This window comes from Scyliorhinus torazame, chromosome 7 (genome assembly GCF_047496885.1).
Source record: "Scyliorhinus torazame isolate Kashiwa2021f chromosome 7, sScyTor2.1, whole genome shotgun sequence".
NCBI lineage: Eukaryota > Metazoa > Chordata > Chondrichthyes > Carcharhiniformes > Scyliorhinidae > Scyliorhinus > Scyliorhinus torazame.
This window is the reverse complement of record NC_092713.1, coordinates 299,550,229-299,572,381: the sequence shown is the minus strand read 5'-3', so window position 1 is coordinate 299,572,381 and position 22,153 is coordinate 299,550,229. Positions and strand designations below refer to the sequence as shown.

Genomic DNA, 22,153 nt, shown 5'->3' with positions numbered 1-22,153 from the left:
TGAACGTCCTGTCCTGCATACTATACCGCCTGCTTCTGGTGGCTATTGGCTTACAATCGGCGGTGAGGTTCGCAAAGAGGGGGGGAGGGTCGATTTTTAGGGTCGCGAGGCTGCATATGGTGAGCGGGGGCAGGGCCCCCCCTAATTTAAGAGTTAGGCTCCTGAGGTTGCACTGAAAATCGAGTCCTAAGAGGAGAGGAGCGCAGAGGTCTGGGAGCACATATAATTTAAAATTAGCGTACTCAGCGCCCTGGATCATTAGGGTTGCAGTAGTGCACCCTTGGATTTGCACCGAGTGCGACCCAGAGGCGAGGGAGATAGTTTGTCGCGTCGGGAATATTGGGAGCGAACAACGTCTTACCATGGGTGAATCCGGGTGAATGAAGCTCTCTGTGCTCCCGGAGTCGAAAAGGCAATGTGTCTCGTACCCATTTACCCGGACGGCCATCATGGAGCTCCGGAGGTGCTTCGGTCACGACTGGTCCAGGGTGACCGCGCTGAGCTGGGGGTAGCCGGCGGCATGATCGGAGGTGCTGGGGCGGCCCCGCGATGACTGCTGTTCATGTCGTTCGTACATCTCGGGCGGTGTAGCAGATTGCGGCCAAGTTGGCGGCCCCCGTTGGTCAAGCGTGGCGGGCGGTGAGGACGATGGCGTCTAAGATGGCGGCCCGCATGGATCGCACGTGGCCGGCCGCGTGGGAGGGGATGGCCAAGATGGCGGCCCCCATAAGTCACACGTGTTGTGCGGAGGTGGAGCCGGCAGACACGCTGCCACCTTGCGGGGTCTGCGGGCCTATGAGTCTGTGGATCGGGTCTGTGAGTTCGCGTTCTTAGACCTGGCCAGGCAGACCTTGGCGAAGTGTCCTTTTCGCCCGCAGTTACTACAGTTCGCGTTGCGGGCTTGGCAGTGCTGTCAGGCGTGTTGGGACTGGCCTCAAAAATAGCAGGGCAGCCCCCCATGATGGGCGGGCGGCCGCGCGGCACAAGCCTGGGGTAGTCTCTGGTCGGGGGCCCACGAGGGGGTCGCGTGTTCAGCGGGGAACGCAGTAAGGCTCTGGAACGTGACCTCCAGAGAGGTAGCTAGTTTTACCGTGTCCTCCAGGTCCTGGGCCCCTTTTTCGAGCAGGCGCAGTCTTACATAGTTCTATCGGACCCCAGCCACGTAAACGTCTCGGATAGCGAGCTCCATATGCTGAGGGGCCGTAACGGCCTGGTAGTTACAGTTGCGCGCGAGGGCTTTGAGGTCGCATAGATAGTCATCTAGCGACTCCCCGGGGCGCTGGCGGCGAGTGGTGAAGATGTGTCGCGCGTAGACCTCGTTCACGGGCCGTACAGATATGCGTTTGAGTAGTGCGAGGGCCTCTGTATAGGACGCGGCGCCGTCGAGCTGGACAGAAATACGTGCGTGGAGAAGACTCGGTTACTGTTCATCCGTGACGGATGGCGTAGTCGACGCGGCGAGATAGGCCTTGAAGCATCAAAGCCAGTGCGAAAAAATTTCTCTAGCCTCCGCGGCCTGTTGATCGAGTTCCAGTCTGTCAGGTTTGAGGGCTGATTCCATTGTAGTATTTTAAGCTGATTAAATTGATGCGACCATCAATTCACTGAGAGACACGTTGAGAAGTTAACCGTGGTTTTAATCAGCTTACAACTGAGCCTGCCTGTGACTGGTACAACAATGAATGCGGCCCCGCAGGTCAGCTGCCTTTATATTTCCTGTAAGGGGTGGAGCCATGGGCGAGCTCGTACACGCGCCAACATATCCCCCTGTGGGTGAAGCCGTACAATGGCCCATAGGTGGAGCCCACAGGGTTAAACACATAACGTAACACGATACAGCAGTAACATGATATCACAGTGCACTGGTGAATTAACAGTAGTTCCTTCCACCACAGTTAACAAATCACAAAATACCAAGAATACAATTACATGATAATAATGTACTCCCAACTCAATAACATAAACCCATCCCGTGATACACCCCACTCCACAGCCCACTCCAAAAACACAGTTCTATCTCAGAGATATAACCCATGCCAAAAACACAATCCAATCCCAGTGATATACCCCACTCCAAAAACACAATCCAATCCCAGTGATATACCGCCCCAAAATACAATACAATCCCAGTGATATACCACACTCCAAAGACACAATCCAATCCCAGTGATATACAGCCCCAAAATACAATACAATCCCAGTGATATACCACACTCCAAAGACACAATCCAATCCCAGTGATATACAGCCCCCAAAATACAATCCAATCCCAGTGATATACCACACTCCAAAGACACAATCCAATCCCAGTGATATACCGCCCCAAAATACAATCCAATCCCAGTGATATACCACACTCCAAAGACACAATCCAATCCCAGTGATATACAGCCCCCAAAATACAATCCAATCCCAGTGATATACCACACTCCAAAGACACAATCCAATCCCAGTGATATACAGCCCCCAAAATACAATCCAATCCCAGTGATATACCCCACTCCAAAAACACAATCCTATCCCAGTGATATACCGCCCCCAAAATAAAATACAATCCCAGTGATATACCACACTCCAAAAACACAATCCTATCCCAGTGATATACCTCATCCCCAAAACACAATCCTATCCCAGTGAAATACCCATGCCAAAAAAACAATCTTATCCCAGTGAAATACCCCATCCCAAAATCACAATCCTATTCCAGTGAAATACCCCATGCCAAAAACACAATCCTATCCCAGTGATATACCCCACTCCAAAAACACAATCTTATCCCAGTGATATACCCCACTCCAAAAACACAATCTTATCCCAGAGATATACCCCATCCCAAAAACACAATCCTATCCCAGTGATATACCCCACTCCAAAAACACAATCCTATGCAGTGATATACCCCACTCCAAAAACAGAATCCTATCCCAGTGATATACCCCACTCCAAAAACACAATCCTATGCAGTGATATACCCCACTCCAAAAACACAATCCTATCCCAGTGATATACCTCATCCCCAAAACACAATCCTATCGCAGTGAAATACCCCATGCCAAAAACACAATCCAATCTCAGTGAAATACCCCATCCCAAAAACACAATCCTATCCCAGTGATATGCCCCATGCCAAAAACACAATCCTATCCCAGTGATATGCCCCATGCCAAAAACACAATCCTATCCCAGTGATATGCCCCACTCCAAAAACACAATCCTATCCCAGTGATATACCTCATCCTCAAAACACAATCCTATCCCAGTGATAATACCCTATCCCAAAAACACAATCCTATCGCACTGATATACCCCATCCCAAAAACACAATCCTATCCCAGTGATAATACCCTATCCCAAAAACACAATCCTATCGCAGTGATATACCCCATCCCAAAAACACAATCCTATCCCAGTGATATACCCCACTCCAAAAACACAATCCTATCCCAGTGATATTACCCACTCCAAAAACACAATCCTATCTCAGTGATATACCCCACTCCAAAAACATAATCCTATCCCAGTGATATTCCCCACTCCAAAAACACAATCCTATCCCAGTGATATTCCCCACTCCAAAAACACAATCCTATCCCAGTGATATATGATTCCATCAATACGTTCTCATCCCAAAACCATAATCCTCCCTCAATTTTATAATCTCATCCCAATAATATAATCCTATCCCCCAAAAACACAAAATTACCTATAAAATATAACTCCATCCCAATAATTTTTGCAGCAGTTCTGCTGGTACAGACTAGAACTGGAGTCAATCTTTACATCCTTTTGTATTGTTTTACAGCATTACACATTACAAGTAGAACCCAACAGCCAGCTTCAATTTCTATCCCTCCCTCCAGGGATCAGCGTGAATCACCAATCCATGTCCAATAACAGTGCACAATTAAACAGAATGAACATACATCGCATTCCATAAATGCAATCCCTTCTAATAACATAAAGCAATCCCAACAGCATAAAAAAAACTGCTCACATTCATAGAGCCCTCTTCATTCACAACAACCTGCTTTTGAGATGTCGTCACCCTTGTAATCTAGCAACCGTAGCAGCCGATTAGCACACAGCAAGATCCTGCTAATCGTAGTGAGGCCAGATAGTTTGCTTTTTTCTAAGGTTGGTTGAGGGATGAATATTGGCCAGGACACCAGAAGGAGCGTCTCAATTCTTCTTTAAATGGTGCCATACGATCTTTTAGGGCGGAAAAGACCTTGTTTTAATGTCTCATCTGAAAGGCGGCACTGCCAACAGTGCAGCATTCCCTCAGTGTGGCATTGGGAATGGCAGCGCTGATTATCTGCTCAACTCTCTGGAGTGAACTCTACCTCAGCCATTTCATCTCCACCCATCGGCCCTGTGCATTCCACCCTATCAAACACTTCAACCTGATGAGGGAATGTCCTGCATAAAATGTTCCTGAACGGGAAAGCGAAGACCTCTCAAATCGTCACCTTTCCCACAGTGGAGAACCAGTCTAGATGTAAATCTCCAAAAGGGAGTTTGAACTCAGAAACCTCTCAGCCACAGCCTAGTTATAAACCGTATATATTTGTAATGCACTTGAAACACCAGTTGTTAGGTAAGGTTGCCACTGTCTCTGTTGCTGATTTGATTGCATTGTTGAAGAACGAGAATCCAGGCCCAAATCAGGTTTTAACCCGACTTTGGTAACTTTTGATCTACCCCAGTTTTCCCATCTGGTGAAGTGGCCGGTGATTGTTGAAGCAATGCAGTGACAGGACGATGCATGCTGCACATTAAACAGCAGAGAGTGAAAACAAAGTCCCAGCTGTCAGGACTCTGGACACAGGAACAGAACTAAAAATGATTTGTCCAAAATGCAAGTGGGAGAGGAATGACAAACCAGAGGTGTTTGCTGGGAGCGAGATCACAGTTATTCAGGCAGTAATTCAGGCAAAGCTATGTGGTCAGAAGCAGGGCACAGGACTCAATCTGGGTGTGGAGTCAGCATGCGACAGAGCAACCTATTGCAGTCAGTACTTTATCTCATCTACTTGTTATTATGCGGTCACTGTGTCACTTGATGTCGGTAGAATGGCTCATTGAGCAAAATGCTTTCAGCTGTGAGTAAGAAGATGATGGGTTTGAGACTACACATTCAACAGATAAACCCATAATTCAGGCTGTAACTGACAGTGCATTACTGAGGGAGTGCTGCACTGTCAGAAGGGCAGGACTGAGGGAGTGCTGCACTGTCAGAGCGGCAGTACTGAGGGAGTGCTGCACTGTCAGAAGGGCAGGACTGAGGGAGTGCTGCACTTTCAGAGCGGCAGTACTGCTACACTGTCAGAGGGGCAGTACTGAGGGAGTGCTGCACTGTCAGAGGGACAGTATTGAGGGAGTGCTGCACTGTCAGAGGGTCAGTACTGAGGGAGTGCTGCACTGTCAGAGGGACAGTATTGAGGGAGTGCTGCACTGTCAGAAGGGCAGGACTGAGGGAGTGCTGCACTGTCAGAGGGTCAGTACTGAGGGAGTGCTGCACTGTCAGAGGGTCAGTACTGAGGAAGTGCTGCACGTCAGAAGGGCAGTAATGAGGGAGTGCTGCACTGTCAGAGTGGCAGTACTGAGGGAGTGCTGCACTGTCAGGGGGGTCAGTACTGAAATAGTGCTGCACTGTCAGAGTGGCAGTACTGAGGGAGTGCTGCACTGTCAGGGGGGTCAGTACTGAAATAGTGCTGCACTGTCAGGGTCAGTACTGAGCGAGTGCAGCACTGTCAGAAGGTCAGTACTGAGGGAGTGTTAAACTGTCAGGGGATCAGTACTGAGGGAGTGCTGCACTGTCAGGGGGGCAGTATTGAAAGTGTGCTGCACTGTCAGAGGGGCAGTACTGAGGAGTGCTGCATTGTCAGAGGGTCAGTACTGAATGAGCGCTGCACTGTCAGCGAGTCAGTACTGAGGGAGTGCTGCACTGTATGAGGGTCAGTACTGAGGGAGCACTGCACTGTCAGAGAGAGGGTCAGTACTGAGGGAGCACTGCACTGTCAGAGGGTCAGTACCTATGGAGTGCTGCATTATCAGAGGGGCAGTACTGAGGGAGTGCTGCACTGTCAGAGGGGCAGTACTGAGGGCGTGCTGCACTGTTGAAAGACATATCAAGAAAATGCTTAATCATCGGAGGGACAGCACTGTGGATGTGCTGCATTGTCAGTGGGCAGTACTGTTGGTGTGCTGGACTGGCTGAGGGACAGTGTTGCGAGATACTGTCTTTCGAATGAGATATTAAACCACTGACATGGCTACCCTAAACACCCTAAACAACCCCACTGGCCTGAAGAAGAACAGAAGAGCTATCCTCATAAGAACAGGTTCCCTGGCCATTATCACGTTGCTGTGTGTGGCCTTGCTGTGCACAATTGTCTGGCAAACCTTTCACATTACAGCAGCAAAGTATTTCATACAGTATCTCATTGGCTGTAATGCACTTTGGGTAATTTTGAGGTCGTGAATATCATTGCAGAAATACATGTCTGAAAGGAGCTGAAATGATCAGACCCCTGCTTCGGAGTCATTTCCCAGTCCTTGGGACCAATAGAATTTCTATCCAAATTAAGAACCAGAAATGGGATAAGTACTCAGCAGGTCAGGCACTGTCTGTGACGAAAGAAACTCTTAATGGCCGGAATTTTGTCACGGAGGTGGTGGTTCCTGTGTCCCTGGCTGTCACCTTGTTCAGTGCCTCAGGTCGGTGGCTTCTACCCCAACATGGAAGATGTCCAGCCTCCGAGAGCTGCAGCCAATCAGAGAGCCAGCTGCTCATCAGTTCCAGCAGCACCGCTGTGGATGGTGGCCATTGTTGGTACTGGCAGCTAGGCCCCCTGGTGGAGCAACATGGAAGCCACACAGCAAGGTAAACGGGGGTGGTTTTTGCTCGGGGCAGTCAATCAGGCAGACGGGAACAAGTAGGGGAAAGGGGTCACCATTGGTGGATGCCTCTTTCAGGCATGGGAGGGATTCTCCATGAGTCCATAGCCAGATCAACCAAAGATTATTTGATGGTCTTGCCACATCATTCCCTGCCACTGGTAACATACCAGGGTGGGGGGAAGGGGCTCTCAAATTCCCCACTTGAGGGCCTTGGTCTAAAGGTGGGAAGGCCTTCCTGTGCCTTCCCTGCCATTGGCAAAATTCCAGTGGAGGCTGGTAGGCAAAGGGCCCCCTCCATGCTACAATATTTGATGTCCTGCCCGCCATCCAGATGGCTCCCCAGAGGTGAGGGGATTAAATGCTGGCCTGGTTTCAGGCAAATGATGTTTCATCAGGACTGAAAAATACTGGAGAGGTGCTTGGTTTTAAGCAAGAACAGAGGGAGAGGGGAGGAAAGTGCACAAGGGAAGACCTGTGATAGGTTCGGAGGCATGAGAGGTGAAATGAAGAGTACAATCATTGCCAACCCCAGAGAAGGAATCTGAAGTGATTGAACGTGGTGTTGAACCCAGAAGGCTGTGAAGTGTCCGATCGACAGGTGAGGTTCCTCAAACTTCTGTTGAGTTTAAATAGGAGGTTGAAAGCAGATCGCTCAGAGTGCGAATGGGATTTGAAGTTAGTATGAAAGCTCAGGTTTATACTTGCAGACTGAATGGAGGTGTTCAGCCAAGCAATCGTAATCCATGCTTGAAAAATGCCTTGGGTCAAATTTGCAACATAATGAAAATGTTGACATTTTAAGGGAATTGTGATGTGAATAGGCTCGCTCAATTGAGCTTGCTGTGGATTGGTAAGATGTTTATTGTGTCTTTGACCTGAGTCTCTGTCAAGACGTTTTCTCAGTCCCAAGCATCACAAACGCATGGGGTGATTAGTTGGAATCTGTCTGTTCACAATGCAGGAAGTATTACAATATTCACCCTTCCATGGTTAAAGTTCAGGCGTCAAATATTAACCAGCCAGAACATGAACAGCTTGGAGGAGGTCACGCCAATAGAGTGAAGTATTGGTTGAAAGCCATTTAGCGCTTGACGGGTACAGAGTTCAAGTCTACAATAGATCGCTACCGTGGCTTTCATCTTTCATTTTACACATGAATAAACTCAGAATAGTTAATAGGACACTTACAGGTTTGTGATAATATAGCAGCTGGTTTCAAGTCGATTGGATATGCTTCAGTCTCAGCTAGATTCAGATTCAATTGAAGAGTAAAGAAGGTGTGCTAAACCTGTGTTGTACTGTGGTCAGACCACACCTGGAGTACTGCCTAAAATCTGCTCGCCATGTTATAAAAAAGAGATTGAGGTGCTGAAGAGGCTGGCAACAGTACTTGCAAGGATGATAGCAGAATTGCCGGCTGTATAGTTCAGGAGAAGCTGAATAGACTTTTCTCTTGAAGAGCTGAGGGGTGACCTGATATTCAGAAGAAAGCTCCCAGCCCAGGGAGTGATTAGAACGTGGCACTCACTAACATGGACTGGTTGAAGTAAATACTGCAGATGTAATTTTTCAAATTTATTATTTCACGGGATGTGTCACTGACTAGGTCAGCATTTATTGCCCATCCCTAATTGCTCGTGAGAAGGATCTGGGGGTGGGGGGAACAAGGTAATGGAGACCCCAGTGGAGTAAAAACACCTGTGTGGACTGTTTCTGTTCTGTGCGTTCGATGTCAGTTTACGATGACCTTAGTTCATCGCTTAGTTGTTATGTGTGAACTGGATTGAAATGGTCCAGTTGTTCAGATTGGGTCAGATGATCTGTGCAAAACTGTCTGGTATTAGCACAAAGGTTCATAATCTGTACTTGGGACAAAATCTCAGTGACAGCTTGAAGCTGGACCACGTTCTTTTAATCCAGCCCAGTCTTGCTCTGATATACTTTTGAGGGTTAGAGGACAAATGGGTGATGTGGCTCTTGGTAGATTGCAGCTGAAGTCGCTGTGTTCAGTTTGAGGCATTAATCCTCTGAAAATATATGTTGGCCCTGCAGGGGGTTCAACATAGATCCACCAGAATGAGACACAGACTAAAAGGGTTAAATCTATTCCTTCAAGTTGAGAAGATTGAGGGGAAATCTAATGATGTATTTAAATTGATTGAAGGAGTTGACAGTGTAGATAGAGAAAAACTATTTCCTCTGGTTGGGGGTGAGTCTAGTACAAGGGGCCATAACCTCACCCTGGGATATTCTAGCGGGATTCTCCCATGCCGCGCCGTATGGGAGAATCGCCGTCCGCGCCATTTTCTCCCGCGGCGCCCATCCGACGCCGGCAGGCGATTCTCCACGGCGCCAGTCGCAGGCTGCTGTCCGCGGCCGGGCTGCCAATTCTCCAGCCTTGATGGGCTTAGCGGCCGCGCGGAAACGGCAGAGTCCCGCCGGTGCTGTTCACACCCGGCGCGTAGGGTCGGGGGGCGCGGCCTGTGTGGAGGGGAAAAGTGCTCTCTCACCGGGGGGGGGCCTCCGATGGGGTCTTGCCCGCGATCGTGACCCACTGATCGGTGGGCCGGCCCCTCCAGCCCCGGCCCTACCTTTTTACGTGGCCGGCCCCTGATCCCCCACGCCATGCTGCGTTGGGGACGACGCGTTGAGGAAGTCCCCCGCGCATTCGCGGGTTGGCGCGGCCCAACTGCACATGCGCGGGTTGGCATGAACCGCTCCAGCGCCGTGCTGGCCCCCTCTGGGGGCCAGAATCGATAGTGCTCGCGCCCGTTTCGCGCCGTCTTGAAACGCGACGACGTTCACGACGGTGCGAACACTCTGCCTCCATTTCGGAGAATCCCGCCCCCTGTTCCTGAGTGGGGGCGGGGGGGGGGGGGGGGGGAGTTGTCCGCACAAAATTAAAAGAATGAATTTGCATTTATTTAACACCTTTTGCAATTCCATGGAGCTTCACGGTCAATGAAGTACTTTAGAGGCATAGGCACAGTTGTAATGTAGGAATGAGGGTAGCCAATTTGCCCAGAGGGAGATTCCACTAACAGCAAAATAAATGGCAAGACATCTGATGTAGTGATGTCCCTCGTGGGATACCAGACACTGAGGAGATTGTGGGATGAAAAGGAGCTGCTAGTTTATTTTCCCTCTTGTTTGGCCAGCGTACACAGGGTGGGCTGAAGGGGCTCCTTCTGCACCGTGTCGTTCCCACGGCTCTGTGGAAGAACTCCCCTGATCTCCTTTGAAATAATGGCATGAGATTTTTTGAGAAAACCTTAGTCTAATATCTCAGGCAGGATTCTCCGCCAGCCCCAGTTTCCTGCGCGGCTCGCCCCTGCCAGCAGTGGGTTCTCCATTCACGCAGTCGGCCGCCGAGCGCCATTGGGAAACCCGCGGGTGTGGGTCCGCTGCCGGCGGACCAGAGGATTCCGCCGACGGAGAATTCCGCAGCTCATCTTAAACGTCCATGAGCTGAGCCCAGGACAAGAGAATTTGATGATTCACAGCTGGAGGTTTGAGGTACAGGTTTGTCCTTCCTACCTGAGGAAGCGTATACTTGCCATGGATGGGGTGTATCAAAGGTTCATTAGAATGATTCCTGGAATTATAGGATTGTTGCCTGAGAGGATTTTAGTAGAATGGGCCAATACGCTCTGGGGGTTGGAAGAATGAGAGGTGATCTCACTGAAAGACTGGGGGATTCATTTTAAGAAGCACGACACAGCTTTGTGTTGGTTCCATGGGGGTAGGGAGCACCGTGAGCCACTACCTGTACAAGACACTGTGTTCCTCTTTGCTTTCATGGACAAACATTGGGCAAACCCAGCAAGTAGCCCAACTCCCACTCCCACCCCCGCAAAGAATCAATGTCAAAAGTGGCACCACATCAACAAATTTCTCGCTGTAAGATTCGGAGGAGACGTGGCAGAGTAGATGCGGAGGTCAGATAGGACTTAGCTGAGGAGAAATTTCTTTGCAAACTAGGTTGTGAATCTTTGGAATTCTGTAGCCCAGGAATGCTTAGTCGCTGAGCGTATCCAAGGCTTGATATCGGTAGATTTTTGGACTCTTGAGGGAATCAAAGGATCTGGAGGTTGGGTGGAAAGGTAAGGTTGAGTTCTGAGGATCAGCCATGCTCGAGGGGCCATATAGACCATCTTGCTCCTAATTCCTGAATGCTGGACTTGTCAATGATGCCAACATCCTAAACTTGAATGTAACAATACTTCAACATTAAAGGTGCAATATAAATCAGACATCCAAGGAACTTCACAGGAGCATTTATGTAGAGAAGGTGCCGTACTGGTAATATCGTTAATTTGTAATCTGGAAGTCTAGGCTAATACTGGGGAGACATGGCTTCAGGTCCCACAACGGCTGATGCTGGATTTTGAAATCAGTTAATAAATCTGGAATAGAACCATGATACCATCACTGATTGTCAAAAATAAACACCTGGTTCACTGGTGTCCTGTAGGGAAGGAAATCTGCTGTCCTTACCCGGTCTGGCCTACATGTGACTCCAGATTCGCTTGTGGGTGACTCTTAATTGGCCTCGGAAACGTCTGAGCAAATCACTCAGTTCGAGGGAAATTAGGGATGGGTCACAAATGCTGGCCTTGCCAGTGAGGTGCACGTCCCATGATGGAATTTTAAAAAAAGCAAAATTTGACATTGAGCTACATAATGCCAAAGAGAGCGGTTTCAATGATTGCTTTAATGGAGGAAAATGAAGCACGAAGGTCAAGAGGTTAGGGAGGAAATACTGGAGCTCAGAGCTCAGAAAGGCACGACACTTGAAATTGGGAATGCTCAAGGGACCAGGATTAGATGAGCAACGGACATTGTGGGGCGGGTTATGGGCTGGAGGGGATGACAGAAACAGGATGAGATGAGGCCATGAAGGTATTTGAAGACAAGAACGATGATTTTAAAATCGAAATGTTGCTTAAGTGGTGACCAATGTAGACCAGCGAACACCGGGTTACTGCAGGAACTGTACTTGGAGCGAATAAGGAAAGAGGCAGCAACGTTTTGGGTGATCGCAAGTTTTTTTAATTCTTTCATGGGATGTGAGTGTCGAGGGAATTGTATCCCATCCCTATTTGCCCCTTGAACTGAGTGGCTTGCTCCGCCATTGCAGAGGGCGCACAGTCAGCCACATTGCTGCAGGTCTGGAGCCAAATCTAGGCCAGGCCCGGTAAGGTTGGCAGATTTCCCTCCCTAAAGGACATTAGTGAACCGGATGAGCTTTTACAACAATTGATGATAGTCTCACGATCACCATTAGTGAAGCTGGCTTTATATTCCTGCTTTATTCATTGAATTTGAATTCCACCAGCTGCCACTGGAACCTATGTCCCCTGACCGTCAGCCGGGGCCTCTGGACTACCAGTACAGCAACAGTACGACTATACCCCCATCTCCCCAGAAGTTTAACGAGGGAAAAATACAGGAGGCCCAGCAGGAGTGCATTCGAGTAGGAAAGGCTACAGATAACAAAGACATGGATGAGGGTTTCAGCAGCAGATGTGCTCAGAAAGGGCAAAGTGCGCCGATATTATGGAGGTGATGATTGGTGGTCTTCGGCAAGTCACGGATATGTGGTCAGAAGCTCACCTTGGAATCAAATAAAAAGTCAAGATTGTGAACAGTCTCGTTCAGCAACAGACAGGAGCCAGGAAAGAAGGATGCAGTGGGTAGTTAGGCAGACAATGGCTTCAGTCGTCCCAATATTTAATTGGAGAAAGCTTCTACCTTTGTTACTGGATACCAGAGATAATGCAGCAACAACAGAGAGCTGTGGTTCAAAGCACCAAATTGTGACACATCAAATTGTGACTTAGTCATTACGCTTTGATTGATGGGCCTAGATTTCCTTGACAAAACTGCACCAGAAACGTTTATTTCTCAGGCGTTGACTGACTTCTTCATGTTTCTGTTGTTGACTTTTAACACTTTTTTTTCTATTTTAGATTTGTACTTTTCCAGGAGGAACCTCTGGATTCCTGTAACCGACAGAATGTCACCCGGTGTTTTCTTTTTCAGTTTGCTCGCTGTTTGCTCGCGGAGTCTACGCGATCTTTGGGTTTTACGACAGGAAGACGGTAAACACACTCACATCCTTTTGTGGAGCTCTGCACCTCTCGTTCATCACTCCCAGCTTCCCCGTCGATACCTCCAACCAGTTCGTCATTCAGATGAGGCCTGACCTACAGAATGCCCTGCTCAGCCTCATCGAACACTACAAGTGGCAGAAGTTTGTGTACATTTACGATGCTGATCGCGGTAAATAAACTTTCACCATCCAAATAGAACCAGTTTACAACCCTACGCAGCCAGCCATTATTCTAATCACAGCAGGCATTGCAACTTCTCTGTAAATATTACAATTCACCCGCTAACATCTCCGGGCTTTCCAGATTCGGGAATTGTGCGTGAGATTGGAATATGAGGAATGGGTGGGAGGGAGAAACCAGGGAACTACAGGCCTGTCAGTTTAATGCTGGTCCTGGGGAAGTCACTCGAGTCTATCATGATGGACTGAGTGACTGAGAACTTGAATAAATAGCAGCTAACCACAGAGTGTCAGTGTGGATTTGTTAAAGGTGCGTCATGTCTGACTAAAAAATAGACATTTTCAGGGCTACGGGGAAATTGCAGGGGAGTGGGAGTAATTGGCTAGCTCTCTCATAGAGATTTTACAGGCACAATGTCCTCCTGTCAGGCTGTGTGGTTCTATGATTGAATGATTTTATGACTAACGGTGTAGAATTTTATTCAACAGTTATCTGAATTTGATGTGACACCTTCAAAAGACTGGTGTACCTTTGTTCCCAAGTCTCTCTGTTCTAGCACTCTCTTTAAAATTGTGCCATTTATTATGTCGCCTCTCCTCATTCTTCCAAACAAAATCCATCACTTCACACTTCTCTGCGTTAAATATCATCTGCCTTGTATCTGTCCATTTCACCAGTTTGTCTATGTCCCCCCTGAAGTCTGTTACTATCCTCCTCCATGTTTACTACACTTCTGAGTTTCATTTCATCTGCAAACCTGTTATTATTCCTGATAGACCCAGTCTGTCATTGCATATATTAAAAAGAGCAGCAATCCCAATACCGATCACTGGGCAACACCGCTGCATCCATCCCTCCAGTAAATGGAACAACTGTTCACTTACTCTCTCACTTCTGTCTCTTAGCCAATTTCACATCCCAGCTTCTACTGGGCCTTTAATCCCAAGGGCTTTTTCAAAAAAAAGTCTATCATGTGGTACTTTGTCAAAGTCCATATGCACGATATCAACTGCACGCCCTCATCAACTCCATTATTTCATCCAAGAACTTAATCAAGTTCATCAAATACAATTTGCCTTCAACATCCTGTTATGACCAGCCACCGGTGAGGTTCCCCAAAAGTTGTCGATCCGGCCAAGACCCCGTGATTTGTCATTGTCCGGCTGGGATACCCCCCAAAATTGTTACAAACTTGGGTGAGCAGGGATGACTAGCTCCATGTCTTTATTCAACCCACATGCATCTGGTAGTATCAAAGGGTTAATCAAACAAGGTTCCTATTCCCTTGGATACCTTTGTCCAGACCCAATAGTTTTGTTTAAAAAGGAGCCTATTTAACCATTAACTATTAACTATTTTCTTGAGTCAAGATAGAGTAAGTTTATTAACTGCAAAAATGTATAGAGAAATGGTAGAACACATGCATCCACATTCACGTGGATTAGAAGTAAGAATTGAGTTCAATTGTAAGTAAATATAAATAAAAGGTTAGACGGAACAGTCCTTGAGTTTGCGAGGAGCAGGTGGTGAGCATTACAGCTTGATTTCCGTATAGTTGACTTCCGCAGTCCAACAATTGATTATTTAATTCGGGTGCTCTGTGGTTTGGTAAAGAGATTTCAGTTCTTTTTTGCAGCTGTTGACCCCTTTTTGCAGGGTTGACTTCCACAGTCAGAGAGAGAGTTTCGGATATTCCTGCAAAAGGTGGCTATTGTTGCAGGGGTCCTGCTTTGGTTACTGTATCACACTCTTTCAGAGTGGGAAACTGCTGGTTCTTCTCAGCACGTACACAGCACTAGACACAGGCAGGCCGGTAGCAAGTAGGCTTCTAATTCACTCCGACGTGTATTTCAAGAGGACTGGAATACACTAGCCTCCTCTGGACAATTATACCCTGGGTTTTCGAGACAGGATGGTAAACTGTCTTTGGATGCTTTTAGAAGTACCTTGTCTGGAAAGACAGGGAGGGGTTCCATTGTCACTTCGAGAAATACCCTGCAGCCATTCCAGTCCGTCGCTAACTGCACATTCTCGACCATCTTCGGGGTTTGTGTCCATTTCAAAATATAAAACTCAGATTTTTATAAAGTCCAATATTTCTGTGTATAACTCCATGGTTTTTTTTTCTGCATCAGCGTAACGATCTTTACTATCTCATGTACTTCTAAGTGACAATTAACATTATAACTACCTTAGGGAGGCGTTGGTATAGTGGTATTGTCACTGGACTAGTAAACCAGAAACCCGGGTTCGAATCCTGCCACTGCAGATGGTGAAATTTGAATTTTTAAATAAAAATCTAATGATGACCATGAAATCATTGTCGATTGTCGTAAAAACCCATCTGGTTCACGAATGTCCTTTAGGGAAGGAATCTGTCATCCTTACCCGGTCTGGCCTCCATGTGACATCAGACCCATAGCAATGTGGTTGACTGCCCCCTCAAGGCCAATTAGGGATGGACAATAAATGTTGACCCAGCCTGCGACGCCCACGTGCCATGAACCAATTCACAAATGTTTTTCTCGCCTATACTCAAGGGAGAGCATAATTGATTCAAAAAGAGAAAGGCTTTGAAGTTGAACAAAGGTTTCTCTGTACCAGAGATCCGGGGGAGGGGAGAGTGTTAAAAGTTCAGTTGAATGTTCCTTGTGCTTGATGGCAGTGCCTTTGTTGAACATTGTCTTTTTGTTCCTGTTCAGGATTGTCCGTCCTACAGAAGGTGCTGGACACGGCTGCGGAGAAGAACTGGCAGGTGACGGCAGTCAGTGTTGAGACCACCACGGAAGAAGGCTATCGGATGCTCTTCAAAGACTTGGACAAGAGAAAGGACCGGCACGTCATAATTGACTGCGAGGCGGATAAACTCAGCACCATCATGAATCAGGTGACACTGGGACAGGAACTGGGCAACTGAGAGAGGGGCAATCGGAAAAGAGGGAAGTCAGCAGAGGAGTGACCAAATGGATTGGCCACGCTAAATTACCCCTTAATTCGAAAAAAAAAGAATTGGGTACTCTAAATTAAAAAATAATCGTTTATTGAAACAGGGATCGATGAGCAGTCTTTCCTTGACGATGTGAGCTGATAGAAGAGATTTAACTGTGGAGTAAAATTTAACAATGGGAGATGAGCTGATCTCTCTATCCGACATCCAGGGTTTCAGTTATGCTTTGCTCAATCGTCTTGTGGCCTGAAGTTCCTCACACCACAGGCAGCGCTGTTTATTTCTTCAGGTTTAGCGGGTGATGTCAGTGGGCTTGAGAATTATCTGAGCAATTATTTCAGCTCATTTCATCTGACCCCCTTTAACCCATCCTTGAAGCTGATCTGTAATTCTGTGGAGCATCCTTTCTCTAAAGGTACTCATTCCTCAGGGATGGAGCAGAGCTCTGGGATCGGGGCGCTGGGTTTATGGAGTTTGCTCCCTGGGTCTGTAGATAGTTAATATTTTTGCACCCATCACAGAGGGCAAACCTTGAGCTGGCTCCTACATTAGTAACAAAATGTGTTGTATTTTCTGCGATTTACAGATCATAAACATAGGAAAGCACATCCGAGGATATCAGTACATCTTTGTGAGCCTGGTAGGTTTACGCCACAACTTTCCCAGAGGAATGCTAATGTTGAACCGTTGTTCCTAACAGGGGAGGGGGGATGATCCGGGCAATCACAGACCAGTCAGCCTATTCTCAGTGGTGGGCAAATTACTGAAAAGATTTCTGAAGGACAGTATAAATCGTGATTTAGAAAGGCTCAGATTAATCGGCATGGATTTGTCAAAGGACTGGTGGGATCTGCCCAGTGAGATCGAATTTTTTGAGGAGGCAATGAGGAGAGCACATTTGATGGAGCCCACAGGGATTTTCGGAAGGCGTTTGATGAGGTCCCTCCTGGCAGCCTAGTCAGGAAGAAGAGCACAGCCCAGCGGATTCCAGGATAAGTGACAAGGTGGATCCAAAAACTGGTTCAGTGCTCGGAAGCACAGAGTCGATAACTGGTTTTTTTCTGACTGGTGGATGTTCAGCATAACTCCGGTCCGGATCACTTCCTTTTCCCACTCTATATATCAATGAGGTAGACTGAAATATACGGGTCACGATGAAGAAGTTTGCAGATGATACAAAAATTGTCCGTGTAGTTGATAGTGAGGCAGAAAGCTGCAGACTGCAGGAAGATATCAATGGATTGGTCAGGAGGACAGCAAAAGGCAGATGGGACTCAGTGAGGAGAAGTGTGAGGAAATGCATTTGGAAGGACAAAAAAGGTGAGGGAATACACAATACATGGTCGAATGCTGAGAACTATAAAGGAACAGAGGGACCTCGGGGTGCATGCCCATCGACCCCTAACGGCAGTCAGACAGGTAGATAAGGTGGTTAACAAGGCACTCGGGATGTTTTCCTTCACTAACTTAGGCAAACACCAGAGCAGGCAGGTTATGGGAGTGCAATATAAAACACTATTAGTCCACAGCTGGAATACTGCACACTAGTCTGCTCACTGCATTCCTGGAAGAACATGGACGCACTGCACAGGGAACAGAGGAAATTTAAACCGATGTTGTCAGGAATACAGTGTTATCCAGGAAGGATTGTACATGCTGAGGTCATTTGCTTTAGGACAGAGGATTCTGAGGGGAGTTTTTGTTGAAGTGAGTAATATTATGCAAAACCAAATGGAGTAGATAGAATTTCAATTCTGTTAGCAGAGAGGTGCAAAACCAGAGATTACAGCTTTAAAGTACCATCCAGAAGGGTTAGAAGGGAATTTCAATGATGTCAGCTCAGTGAGTGATCAGCCCTGAATCCCAGCTCAGTGAGAGACCAGCCCTGAATCCCAGCTCAGTGAGTGAGAGACAAGCCCTGAATCCCAGCTCGGTGGGAGACCAGCCCTGAATCCCAGCTCAGTGAGGGACCAGCCCTGAATCCCAGCTCAGTGAGTGAGGGACCAGCTCTGAATCCCAGCTCAGTGGGAGACCAGCCCTGAATCCCAGCTCAGTGGGAGACCAGCCCTGAATCCCAGCTCAGTGAGTGACCAGCCCTGAATCCCAGCTAAGTGAGTGACAGGCCTGAATCCCAGCTCAGTGAGTGAGTGACCAGCCCTGAATCCCAGCTCAGTCACTGAGTGACCAGCCCTGAATCCCAGCTCAGTGAGTGAGAGACCAGCCCTTAATCCCAGCTCAGTGAGTGACCAGCCCTGAATCCCAGCTCAGTGAGTGAGAGACCAGCGCTTAATCCCAGCTCAGTGAGTGACCAGCCCTGAATCCCAGCTCAGTGAGTGAGAGACCTGTCCTTAATCCCAGCTCAGTGAGTGAGAGACCAACCCTGAATCCCAGCTCAGTGAATGAGTGACCAGCCCTGAATCCCAGCTCAGTGAGTGAGAGACCAACCCTGAATCCCAGCTCAGTGAGTGACCAGCCCTGATTCCCAGCTCAGTGAGTGACCAGCCCTGAATCCCAGCTCAGTGAGTGACCAGCCCTGAATCCCAGCTCAGTGAGTGACCAGCCCTTAATCCCAGCTCAGTGTGTGACCAGCCCTGAATCCCAGCTCAGTGAGTGAGTGACCAGCCCTGAATCCCAGCTCGGTGAGTGAGAGACCAGTCCTGAGTCCCAGCTCAGTGGGAGACCAGCCCTGAATCCCAGCTCAGTGAGTGACCGGCCCTGAATCCCAGCTCAATGAGTGACCAGCCCTGAATCCCAGCTGAGTGAGTGACCTGCCCTGAATTCCAGCTCAGTGAGTGACCAGCCCTGAATCCCAGCTCAGTGAGTGACCAGCCCTGAATCCCAGCTCAGTGAGTGACCGGCCCTGAATCCCAGCTCAGTGAGTGACCAGCCCTGAATCCCAGCTCAGTGAGAGACCAGCCTTGAATCCCAGCTCAGCGAGTGACCAGCCTTGAATCCCAGCTCAGTGAGCGAGAGACCAGCCCTGAATCCCAGCTCAGTGAGTGACCAGCCCTGAATGCCAGCTCAGTGAGTGACTGACCAGCCCTGAATCCCAGCTCAGTGAGTGACCAGCCCTGAATCCCAGCTCAGTGAGTGAGTGACCAGCCCTGAATCCCAGCTCAGTGAATGTGAGACCAGCCCTGAATCCCAGCTCAGTGAATGTGAGACCAGCCCTGAATCCCAGCTCAGTGAGAGACCAGCCCTGAATCCCAGCTCAGTGAGAGACCAGCCCTGAATCCCAGCTCAGTGAGTGAGTGACCAGCCCTGAATCCCAGCTCGGTGAGTGAGAGACCAGTCCTGAGTCCCAGCTCAGTGAGAGACCAGCCCTGAATCCCAGCTCAGTGAGTGACCGGCCCTGAATCCCAGCTCAATGAGTGACCAGCCCTGAATCCCAGCTGAGTGAGTGACCTGCCCTGAATCCCAGCTCAGTGAGTGACCAGCCCTGAATCCCAGCTCAGTGAGTGACCAGCCCTGAATCCCAGCTAAGTGAGTGACCGGCCCTGAATCCCAGCTCAGAGAGTGACCAGCCATGAATCCCAGCTCAGTGAGAGACCAGCCTTGAATCCCAGCTCAGCGAGTGACCAGCCTTGAATCCCAGCTCAGTGAGTGAGAGACCAGCCCTGAATCCCAGCTCAGTGAGTGAGTGACCAGCCCTGAATCCCAGCTCAGTGAATGTGAGACCAGCCCTGAATCCCAGCTCAGTGAATGTGAGACCAGCCCTGAATCCCAGCTCAGTGAGAGACCAGCCCTGAATCCCAGCTCAGTGAGAGACCAGCCCTGAATCCCAGCTCAGTGAGTGAGGGACCAACCCTGAATCGCAACTCGCTCGCCTTCAACTATTAAACACTCCTAGGCCCCTGTGGCACATGCAGATAATCTGCTTCTCTCTGTTTTGTATGCAAGGGTTTCTTGGACATGGATCTGGATAAGTTTCAGTATGCAGGGGCGAATGTGACTGGCTTCCAGATCGTGCGGCCTGACAGTGCTCAAGTCTCAAAATTCCTCCAGCGTTGGAAGAAACTGGATGGCAAAGAGTATCAGTGGGTTGAGGGACACAAGCTGAAGGTAGGATGTTTCAGTACACTGCACAGCTCACTCTGTCATCCAATATTCATTCTTCTTTCCTCATCAACATGAAGTCACCAATTCACACCTGCTCAGTGAGAATTATGTGGTCGAGGCTCAGAGCAACTGATAAGAAGGACAGGAGTAATAGGAACAGGGGCTGGCCATTCGGCCTCTCCAGCCTGCTCCTAGATTCCCTCAGGTGAAGGCTACAGGACAGGTAGATAAGATGGTGGACAAGGCATAAGGGATATTTTATTTTATGAATAAAAGCAGGCAGGTTGTGGCAGTGCAGTATACAACACTGATTAACCCGAGTACTGCACACAGTTCTGATCACTACATTCCAGGAATTCGAGTGGGAATTTACCAAATCCAAGTAATTGGGAAAATGTTGGAGTCCATTATAAAGGATATAATAGCAGAGCATTTACAAATACAAAGGTTAATTGACTGGTCAAAAACTTGGCAGATGGAATATAATGTAGAAAAATGTGAAATTATGCACTTTGGTAGGAAGAATAAAGGAGCTGAATATTATTTAAATGGAGACAGACTGCAGAAAGCTGTAGTACAGCGGGAGCTGAGGATTCTCCCCATAAATGCCCTCGTGCATAAATGACAAAAAATTAGCATGCAGGTTCAGCAGGTAATATGGAAGGCAAAAGGAATGTTGGTCTTTATTTCAAAGAAATGGAGTATAAAAATAAGGAAGTCCTGCAAAAGCTATACAAGGCACCAGGTAGACCACACCTGGAATACTATGAACAATTTTGGTCCCCTGATCTGAGGAAAGATATTCTGACATTTGAGGCAGTGCAGAGAATGTTTTCAGATCTCGGATATGGAATAATTTTAATTTGAGAGAGATCAAGAAGGTTGGGTCTGTACTCATTGGAGTTTACAAGAATGAGAGGTGGCCTGATTGAGACATACAGGATTCTCAGGGGGTTTGACAGAATAGCTGCTGAGAGATTGTTCCCCTTGTGGGAGAGTCTAGGATCAGAGGGCATCGTCTCAGAATAAGGGGGCGCCCATTGAAGACAGAGATGAGGAGGAATTGCTTCTCAGGGGAATGAATCTCTGGAATTCCTTATCGCAAAGAGCTGTAGAGGCCGGGTCATTAAGTATGTTCAAGGCAGAGAGAGACAGATTTTTAATCAGTAAGGGAACCAACGGTTACGGAGATAAGGCGGGAAAATGGAGTCGAGGATTATCATTTTAGATTGGCCATGATCTCATTGAAAGGCCGAGCAGACTTGATGGGCCGAATGGCCAACTTCTGCTCCTATGTCTTGCGGCCTAGCTGTCTTACGGTAAATACGTTCATCGAGTCAACGACACTGTAAATCTGTTGGAGCTGTAACATGATGGAATTGGAAAGATACATAGTACTCCCAAACCAACCATACCTCCAAACCATCCCTCACTTGCTGCCCTAACCCCTTGCCCTGCCCCCAAACCCCTTGATTCCCTTACAAATTGATTCCCAGTGTCAAAGATCTATTGATCTCAATCTTGAACATACTCAATGACGGAGCGTTGACAGGCCTCTGGGCCAGAGAACACCAATGTGATCTTGGCTCGGTATTTCAGTAGCATTCTCAGTGCTGGTGTGCCATGCCCCACAATCCACTGGCAGTGTTCTGGGAAAGGGGGTGGGGTATACACGGTTGTCAGTGAAGAGATGGCTGTTGAAGGAAGGTGGGAGGAGGGTCTCAGGGTCAGGGCTGAGTTGGAATTGCAGAACTGGATGTAGAGCGTGACTCCCTCTTGAAGCAGATTCTACTTGCTGTGGAGTGACTCCAGATGGGTTGTTAATGGGATGGGAGTGGGGAGAGAGTGCCTTTTAAATGAACTCTTTCTGGGTCCTGCAATGATTACTAATTGTGTACAGATTTGTAGCTCAGTGCGTTCTGCCCACTGACAGGGCTCCCCAGAACCA

At 48.2% G+C, this 22,153-nt stretch overlaps 1 protein-coding gene across 5 annotated transcripts in view; it reads left to right on the top strand.

The window, feature by feature from the left end:
- Positions 1–22,153, top strand: part of LOC140427122 (glutamate receptor 1-like) — a 310,380-nt gene that overhangs the window by 127,972 nt on the left and 160,255 nt on the right. For all 5 annotated transcript variants that reach the window (XR_011948394.1, XM_072512660.1, XM_072512659.1 and 2 more), the window contains exons 3-6: positions 12,949–13,188; positions 15,902–16,086; positions 16,733–16,786; positions 20,047–20,208. Coding sequence is in view for 4 of the 5 variants with exons in the window: in XM_072512660.1 (XP_072368761.1) it covers positions 12,949–13,188; positions 15,902–16,086; positions 16,733–16,786; positions 20,047–20,208 (641 nt within the window). In the remaining variant the exon portion in view is untranslated. The remainder of the gene's footprint in view (positions 1–12,948; positions 13,189–15,901; positions 16,087–16,732; positions 16,787–20,046; positions 20,209–22,153) is intronic.